The sequence below is a fragment of the Morus notabilis genome, unplaced genomic scaffold (assembly GCF_000414095.1).
Source record: "Morus notabilis unplaced genomic scaffold, ASM41409v2 Scaffold271, whole genome shotgun sequence".
NCBI lineage: Eukaryota > Viridiplantae > Streptophyta > Magnoliopsida > Rosales > Moraceae > Morus > Morus notabilis.
Genome location: NW_010365721.1, coordinates 35,374 through 45,355, shown reverse-complemented (window position 1 = coordinate 45,355; position 9,982 = coordinate 35,374). Strand labels below are relative to the sequence as shown.

The window sequence follows — 9,982 nt, the reverse complement described above, 5'->3', positions numbered from 1 at the left end:
ATTGGTGAGTATTTCTTTAAATTTCTAGAAGTTTTTTACAATGCTACTGAATTACTTTCTGGAGTTTATTATCCTACTGCTCATTTAGCTTTACATCAACTATTTAATATTTCAGAAACATTTTCTTATTATAGGGATACATAACTTTTTGGAAACATAGTTAAGTTAATGAAAAATACATTTAAAAGTTATTGGTCAGGTTGTCCTATGTTATATGCATTGGCAACCATTTTAGATCCTAGGTGTGTAGTAGATGGAACTGAATCATTAATGACTGCTATCGCAGAGAATTTAGGAATAGATATGCAACTAACTATTAGTGACGCTAAGAAGATGTTAGAAAAGGTTTTTAATTTGTATGAAGCAAAATATAGCACAGGTAAAAAAGAACAGGGAACTTCGTCGTCAACTACCAATTCGGGGCCTAAAGGATCGTCATGGAGTTTCTTGAAGAAGAAAGAGAAAACGGCAGGATCGTCCTCAACACAAGCGTCTACAGAACTAGTCAAATATTTTGATGCAAATTTTGTAATCGATGACGACAAACTAGACATCTTACAGTGGTGGAATAGCAAGACCGATTATTTTCCAACACTGTCCATAATAGCTCGTGACATTTTGACAACTCCAGTGTCAACGGTAGCATTGGAGCAAGCTTTTAGCGCAAGCAACCGAATTCTTGACGAAAAGAGAAGCAGAATGCATCCAGATATCTTGGAGGGACTAATGTGCGCTAAAGACTGAGAAGATGCTAGAAGAGAAAAACAACAATACACAGATGATTCGATGCATTAATATCTTTCTAACTTAGAAATAACAGAATCTTCTGGAAGCACTTAGGTTTGTAATTTACTATTCCTAGCTACTGCACTCTTTTTTCCTTCGCTAAGGTTTTGTCCCGATCTCCCAACGGGTTTTACTTAGCAAAGTTTTTAACGAGGCAGTCATTTATGTGTACTCATATTACATCAATTCAATAAAATCACATCTTTTGGGGCATATAATATATTTTTTTTAATTAAATTTTTTAAAAAATACAAAGGCCAGGGCCGGCCCGTGAAGGGCCTGGGCCCAGGCCCGGCCCTGGCCCTTATGGACTAGGGCCAAGGGCCTGGACCGGGCCTGAGTTTTTCTTCTTAGGCCCGGCCCAGGCACGGCCCAAGCCCTTAATGGGCCTGGTGTCAAGCGTGCTGTGCCGGCCCGGCACGGCACGTTTGACACCTCTATCCCCACCGCTCCACCTCACCGCCAGAACCTTGACCTGCACATCGTCGCAATCTGAACTCTCCAATCAAAGAGCCTTGTCGGCTTTTTCTCTCTCATGGCTGGCACGACCTCACAGGAGAGCTCGCTAGCCCTCCCCCTCCGTAGAATCATCCCCCACTGTGCTCCATCTCGCTGCAGGAAGCTCGACCTGGACGTCGTCGCCGTCCGACAGCTTCTTCTCTCTCATGGCTGTCACAACCCACGAGACGACTTGCCGCCCCTCTCTCCGACGTTCTATTCTCGTCTGAATAGCACGGAACGTTTCTGATTTTGAATTGGCTTAATTTGGGTTTAGGATTTGAGTATATGGATAACTATTTTTTGATGATAAGTCTTTCTTTTTTGGTTCTCAAATTCAAAAGAACTAAGTGGGATTAAGGAGATCGGATGTTTTTGATCTTATTGGATAAGCCGGTGTCATTGGCGGAGGCAATGCTCTGTGGTCGGCCGTGGAGGAGACGCTGGCGCGGCTGTGCCGACGTTTGTATGAAAGAAAAAGATGTTTTGTTTTTTATTTTTATTTTTTTATATTCTGTTATTTTTTTCTTAGAACTTTTTATTTATTTATCTAGTGTGCTAGTCTCTATTTGTGTTTTTAGAGAAAAGATTATTGTTGACCGTTGATCTTTGATCAAATGATCTGAGTGAATCACGCTATCAGTAGGATAGGAGGAAAGTACAGTCCCCTACCATGTATTTTTCCTTATTATTCTTTTCGCTTATTACATTTTTCCTGTTAGCTAACATTTACCAATATCCACCAACCGTTCTATTTTATTAGAATGGAGTTTACTTCAGTCATCTTAGGCTTTTCGTTTTAGTAAATAAATTAGGAGATAGCTACCCTTAAAAAAAGAAGAAGAAATTATAGCCAGAAAAAAGTCCATAAACTATTAATAACCAAATCCGTGTTAACTCAGACGGATCAGAGATTCTTGCCAAATTACATCCCAGATCAAGTCCAATTACTTTCCTAATTTTATAGCTTATATATTTGATTTCACTAGTCACCAAAATTGCTCAAACTTGACATTTGATTGATATTGTTAATTTATTATTGCATTGCTTCTTTGAATTGGTGATCAATCTTTTATTTATTGGTATAAAAAAGGTAATATTATTATTTTTTAAGAACTAAAGGAATTTTATCTTTTCTTCCTCTGAATATAGGCATTATACCAAATCACATTTTAGTTTTTATTTTCTGTGGTTCAATTTGCACACCATTTTTTACTCTCAACATTCTTTTAAACTAAAATTTTTTATTAACAAAAAGACCTTATATAAAATGACAAAGAGAAAAATAGACTTAAATTATATAATTAAATTTTATTATAAAAAGGAAACTATTTTTTTTCCTCTTGTATGACACACCTCACATTATAGATATTCCAAATTATTTTTTTAAAGGTTAGTCATTTCATTTGTTTCTTTAAGTCTAATTGTGTTTTTTCCTTTTACTTTTCCTTTTTTTTTTTTTGGCTATTTGCGCTCATATGCTATTTGATTGCACTTTCTTTTTAAGGCTGTACATAAACCCGATCAATTCGTAAATTCAATCCACCCCACCCTAACTGAACTTGAAAATGGCAACTTATAGCATTATTTTTTTTTTAGTTTTGGGCCCACTAAATATTTGACCCGAGGTGTTTGAGGCGGTTTGTGGGTTGAGCCTATAATAACCTGTATACTCCAACCCAACCCGCACAAACATGTCTGATAAAAAGCCTATGAGTGTGGACTGATAAGGATGGTTGCTGTTGTAGTGTTTGCTTTGGATAGATTTGAATTAAGCTTCTAATTTATGTTTGCTTCATGTTTGATGTTGGATGAACTACTTTGCTTCATGTTTGATGTTGGATTGAACTTTGAATTGCTATCTATTTGATGATGGACTAATTATAATTATTTATATTTGATGATGAACTTTGAATGTTGGAGTTATGTTTGATTATCAGTATTATTTCTATTTGATGATCAATATTATTTTTATTTGATGATCAGTATTATTTGATGATAAATTTTGAATGTTGGAGTTATTATTTCTATTTGATAATGAGCTTTAAATATTGAATTGAACTTTGATTCTTTGAATGATGAACCATATCACCTAACTCACCCCGTCCTGCCCCAACCCAACCCAAATATCATTGAATTGTGAAATTTTTCTAATATCGTTAAGACTAAATATGTACAACCCACACTCTTTAAAGCGTGATAAAAAAAAATTCTACCATATACCAACCCATGTACAACCCTATTTCTTTTCCTACTTTCTTTTCTGCGCATATGGCTATAGACACAGTGTAACTATGTTGTTGTTTTTAATTTACTTTTTCCTTGTTATGTTTTGTTTTTTTTCTTTTTTTCCATGAGTTGTTTTTAACTATATTCCTAGTTAATGAAATTTCCTTTTGAACTTAATAAAAAAAAACTTCATGCCCAAAGCTTCAACAAAAAATATTTATAGATAAATGATAAATTAAAATAACAAATAAATAAAATGACGAGTTTAAAACAAAAATAAAGTGCTCAAGGATTAATTGATTTTGTGCATATAGTTAGGGGTAATTTAGGAATAATAAGGTGTGTTAAAAGTAAATACAACTATTTAAAAATTATGTAGAGTGTGTAGTTAGAAGGGAGTGTAAAGAAGATGTAAAAAAGGTGTGTAATTAGCCTATCATTTATGATAAAGGACAAAATCTTCTAAATTAAATCCTTAAGCACTTACATCTATATTTCTTGAGGAAAAAATCCCTTGTATATTTTGTATTACGTTGATAATAATTATATAATATTTTGTTATGTAGATGAGGATTATATCTTTTTCAGGGTCAACAAAACGCCATAGCCAATTAAGGGTAAAGAATACACCAAAAAAAAAAAAAATACATACAAGGAGCCATCTAGACATTAACCAACACATACAAAAAAAAAAAAAAACTATTTATGACATATATAAAGAAGACATTTTTAAGTACACTAAGCAAGAAATAAATAAATGTTTTTTTAAAATGCAAATTGAAGGGTTCTTTTGTGCGTAATCTGCTTTTTCCCTTTTTTTTCTCAAGGAGAAGAAATTCAAGTATAAAAAACGATTAATAAGTATTTTAGTTTTTTTTTTTTTTGGTAAAAAAGCTTCAAAGTTTTTTTTTTTTTTTTTTTGGCGCTAGGTCATTAGAACCATTGATTCAAACTTAACATTGACAAACTAGTTAAAAATTCCCATTTTTTTTCCTTAAAAAACGAATTTATAATTCCATCAAATCTCAATTCACAAGAAAGGATCCTCCGGAACTTTATAACCATAACTGACAAAATAAAAAGAGAGTGAAGTGTGAACTGAGGAAACAAAAGAAAAAAGAAAAAAGGAAAAACCAGTTTTATAAAGGAGACACGGAGTTTTCGTAAATTACTAGCACTGCCACTGGACCGTACACGGTTTTAGTATAAAATTTTTATAAAGAAAAAACGACTAGTAGGTAAAAGTAAAGAAGAAACGAAGAAGCACAGAAGAAGAGTAAGAAGAAGACAACGACGAAACTTTCTCTCTCTCTCTCTCTCTCTCTCTACATATATATATATATATATATATATCTGTTCCCCTCAGATCTTTTGGCTCTTCTCTGTTTCTCTTTATCTCTCTTGCGCTCTCAGATTTTCCCAGAAAATAAGAGAGAGAAAGCGAAAGCAGGTTTAAAGTTAGCGTAGGAATTTTCCTCCTTGGATTCTCAGAATCTAGGGCATTGAAACTTTTTCGAGAAAATTTCACCGTGTCGGTGTTGGATCTGGGGAAAATTTGGATTAGAAAGAAGTTGAAGGGAAGAAGAAGTGTGTGTTCGTGAGGAGTTTGGTCTCGTGATCCAAATCAGGTTTTCGCTTGGGTAATGCGGCTGAGTTTTTCGTGAGAATTTTGACGTTTTTCTGATCAGCTTTCGCGTTTTTTTGCCTGCAAGAAGAGCAAGAAGATGAACTCAGATCGCCAGAAGAAGGTCCTTTTTCCCTTTTTCAATGGAATTTCTTTCCAAGTGCTTGAAGATCTTCCTTAAAGTTTTGCTTAATGTTTGGTTTACGTTAAAGCGAGTTCGAGAAATGGAAGTTTCCATTTTTGAAATCTATGGGTTTATAGATTTTTGTTACATGTTATCAGGGGCAAAATTTTGTTTCGTTTTCTAATTACCGAGATACTGGGAATTTTTGTGAAAGATTTTCTTTTTCCCTGGTAAAAACACAAGAATGAAGGCATGAGATATTACTAGCAATTGTTTTGTTCATTTTCCTATTTTCCGCTACTGTTTCTTTGCGTTTGTTCTTTCGTCTTTGCTGTTTGTGTTGTTCTATGATGGCTTTGAATGTGAATTTCTCTCTAGAAAAATTCTTGAAATGGGTTTATCAAGAATTTAAAGAGACTTACAGATCAAAACTAGAAATTGAATTAAATAGTTTAGAGTTTGATCTGCATTTTTTTTAAAACTATTTGTATAGTTTTACAACATTGATTTTTGTATTGTGTCATTGTGATGGCATGCATTCAAGGAAACGAATCTAGTCTTTTGGATTTGTGCTTGATACTCCACTATTGCTATTTGTTTATTTGTTCTCGCTTTTTATTTTAGCACCTGATTCTGCCCTCCCATTACTTTTTCGAGTACTTTATCCACTAATCCAAATAAGAGATAGAGATGAACTCTGGAAAATTTGTATTGTTGTAAGAGTGTTGAGCAATTTAAAATTTGGGATTGTGTGAAAAAGGATAGTACATGCATAATTAACGTCACTTTTTAATTCTTCAGATCAAAGACATGGAATTTTTCACCGAGTATGGGGATGCCAATAGATATAAGATTCTAGAAGTTGTAGGAAAGGGGAGTTATGGAGTTGTCTGTGCAGCTATAGACACGCATACTGGAGAAAAGGTTGCTATAAAGAAAATAAACGACGTATTTGAGCATCTCTCAGATGCTATCAGAATTTTGCGCGAAGTCAAGTTGCTCAGGCTTTTACGGCATCCTGATATTGTTGAGATCAAGCGCATCATGTTGCCTCCTTCAAAGAGGGAATTCAGGGATATTTTTGTTGTTTTTGAGCTGATGGAGTCTGATCTTCACCAAGTTATCAAAGCTAATGATGATTTGACACGCGAACATCATCAGTTTTTTCTCTATCAGATGCTGCGCGCATTGAAATATATGCATACAGGTGATTATTTTAGTTGCGTTTTATTGTAGATGCTAAATTTTACTTATAGTTGCTTAAAATAATTCGTTTTGATCTACTATTCATTATTTGGTGATGCTACTAGCTAGGGCATAAATCTTGTTTCCTTATTGCAAATTTGGGCAGGGCTAATTATAGTTGTTTATTTGCAGCAAATGTGTATCATCGAGATCTTAAGCCGAAAAACATTTTGGCAAATGCAAATTGCAAACTTAAAGTTTGTGACTTTGGGCTAGCAAGAGTTGCATTTAGTGACACGCCTACCACTATCTTTTGGACAGTATGTATTTGCACTAATTTCTGATAGTTTTTATTGTGGCATTTCTTAGTTTATTTCCATGCTATGAAAATTCTGCATGAAGATAATGTTAACTTACATTGATTCTTGTGATATTCACAGGACTACGTTGCCACGAGATGGTATAGAGCTCCAGAGCTTTGTGGTTCATTTTTCTCAAAGGTATTGATGACATTCTATTATTGGCTTACTTTTTGTTTAAAGCAAATTGAATGAAATAGACATGGTCTGTGGTCGCTTGGACTGTAAAATTGGTATGCCTTCTTTCTTGTTTTGCTTTGCATCCCATGTATTCTTGTTATATTTGCGAAAAACGCGTGATCGTTCCTAAATACCTGGGGTGTCTTATCCTTAGCTTATGTTACAGTACACGGTTGCTGTTTAGTTCCTTTATTGTTATGCTTCTTACATGTTCTAACTGGGCACAGTAACTGGAGTTGGAATAGAAAAATTTCTTATTTTGAATGAGAGCAACGACAAACATTATTTTTAGTGGTTGCCAGTAATTCTTTCAATTGAAAGTTTGGAGTGTATGCCCATGTTAGGTTTGTAGTCGTGAAGTGCACTTAGTTCAAGTTGTTCTCTAGGGAAGTAGGCCATTTTTTTGAAATCTCTAAGTGTTGGACTTACTAGGCTCTTATTTATGCACCAAAGGAGCTGTATGCTAATTCCTCTTTCTAGGATCTTATTCATGCATTGAAGTAGTTCATTGGCTGATTATTTCCACTGCATATCTATATTACAGTCCTTTTCATTACGGTGGTGAGCATACTAACAAAGAGAAGTTGAGTAGGTCTTTTACTTGGATGGAATAGTTAAGAGTTATGCATGTTTTCTGTTTGTGGAATATGTTGAGTGCTTTATATAGTAAAGCAGTAATGCCTAGATTATAATAATTCTTGTTCAGGGAGGACTATTGAACTCTTTTGGAAGTTGATATTCTTTCATTCAGGTAATGGTGTCAGGTTATATCCGTTTCTCTGGAGCTGTTCAGTCAGTGTATGAAGTTTGTTCTGGTGTAATGGTCTAACTATTTTTTTGGCATTTTTTTGCAGTATACTCCAGCAATAGACATTTGGAGCATCGGTTGCATTTTCGCTGAAGTGTTGACAGGGAAGCCGCTATTTCCTGGTAAAAGTGTTGTTCATCAGTTAGATTTGATCACTGATCTTCTGGGGACACCTTCGTCAGAAACCATTTCAGGAGTATGCGTCATAACTCTTTCTTCTTGCATGCCTACCTACATGCACAAACATATATCTCGTCTTTCTAGTTTGCTGCCTGGGATGGTTGGTTTCTAAGTTGTTTAGATTTAACTATTTGCAGGTTCGAAACGAGAAGGCAAGGAGATACTTGACAGAAATGCGGAAAAAGCCTCCTGTTCCATTTGCACAGAAATTTCCAAATGCGGACCCTTCAGCTCTTAGACTATTGCAAAGACTTTTAGCTTTTGATCCAAAGGACCGGCCTACTGCTGGGGAGGTTTGTCCTTGTATTATGATTCTTTTTGCTGACTGAATGTTCTTTTCTCAAGTGGCATTTAACTGCTGCAATTAGATAAATATAATTTCTTTTCTAAAATTTGTTCTCTACAGTTTTCAATTGTTTTTGATGTTAGACTAAATTCATTTTCATTTTCATTTTTAATTTTTTGATAGGCACTGGCCGATCCTTACTTTAAAGGCCTGGCTAAGGTTGAGAGAGAACCTTCTTGTCAGCCCATCTCGAAGCTTGAGTTTGAGTTTGAGAGGAGAAGAGTCACAAAGGAGGATATTAGGGAACTAATATACCGGGAGATTCTGGAATACCATCCGCAACTACTCAAAGACTACCTGAATGGATCCGAGGGCACAAACTTTTTGTATCCCAGGTATGAAATGGTTCTTCCTAAACGTGCAACTTTTCATTGCACTGTTTGGTGCGTTTATTTTTGTCTTATCCAATGATGACACGCTGCTCATCTTTTTGATCCAGTGCTATAGGTCAGTTTAGAAAGCAGTTTGCTTACCTTGAGGAAAATGGCGGTAAAAGTGGACCAGTTATTCCTCCAGACAGGAAGCATGCCTCCCACTCCCTCCCACGGTATCAATGCTCGCCTTGTTTTGGTGATTATAATTATTACTTGAAACTTCTTCCTCGTCTCACTGTGCCAATATCTTTATATACAGGTCTACAGTCCATACAAGTACGGTTCCTCCTAGTGAACAGCCTATTATGGCTTCATACGACAATCGACGTATGACAGCACATACTTCTAACAATATGGGAGTAACAGATACGAATTCTAGAAATTCATCAAAATTTTTACAGCCACCACCACGGGTTCCAGCAGGTAAGAATTACTTTATTCTGAAATCTTTTATTACTAATGGGTTATGGCAAACAACACTGAATATTATCTATAGCCCAAATATTTGAGCTACTTTGAACTATTTAAGGACGCAAAATTTAAATTAGGGAAAGCAATGAGCCTATATGTGTTCCCAAACAAAGATCTACTTGATTACTGCAGCATCCTTGTCTCCATTGTTTTTTCCCCGTTATTCTTTCCCCTGCTTTGCCTTTGTTTTATTAACAAAACATTTGCCTTTCCTCTCTGCAGCTAAACCAGGGAGAGTTGTTGGACCAGTTCTACCTTATGAGAATGGCAGAAACACAAAAGAAACCTATGATCCGAGGATGAGAAATGGAATCCTTCCGCAGGCCGTCTCTCCACACTGCTTCTTCCGGACGCACACTACAAATCAAGAGAAGTCTGGTTTGGAGACTTCACAACTCAAACCACAGTCCCAGACCGAACAATTGAATGTGGCAGGAAAACAATCTCCGTCCATGGTCATTGACGTGAATACCAACCCATATTACCGGCAGCAACAGAAGGTCGATCAGTTGTCTGCCATCGACGCAAAACTGCTGCAAGCTCAATCGCAGTTTGGCGCTGTAGGTGCAGCGGCTGTAGCAGTAGCTGCTCATAGGAACTAAGGAGAAGAGAGTATTAGGTATGCATCGTCTTAGGTTGGTTAACATGGGGCTTGCTGATAGGTACGTGGGGCTTGCCCAGTAGATTTGTGTACGTGATGATCCTTTGGAAATTGGGTTCTCCTCTTGGGGAAGAGAGGTTTCATCCCACGTTCTGATTAATGTCCCCTTTGTAATTATTCATACGGATTATTGATTTTTTAATAAAAATTATTGTTT

General features: G+C 35.7%; 1 protein-coding gene across 1 annotated transcript; it reads left to right on the top strand.

The window, feature by feature from the left end:
* Positions 1–4,880: 4,880 nt before the first annotated feature.
* LOC21403635 (mitogen-activated protein kinase 19) lies at positions 4,881–9,982 on the top strand. The gene is made up of 10 exons (XM_010108430.2): positions 4,881–5,261; positions 6,063–6,468; positions 6,639–6,766; positions 6,887–6,946; positions 7,840–7,989; positions 8,111–8,266; positions 8,443–8,654; positions 8,759–8,866; positions 8,953–9,116; positions 9,387–9,982. Exons 1-10 carry the CDS (start codon positions 5,238–5,240, stop codon positions 9,764–9,766), a joined length of 1,788 nt encoding a protein of 595 aa, XP_010106732.2. The 5' UTR covers positions 4,881–5,237; the 3' UTR covers positions 9,767–9,982.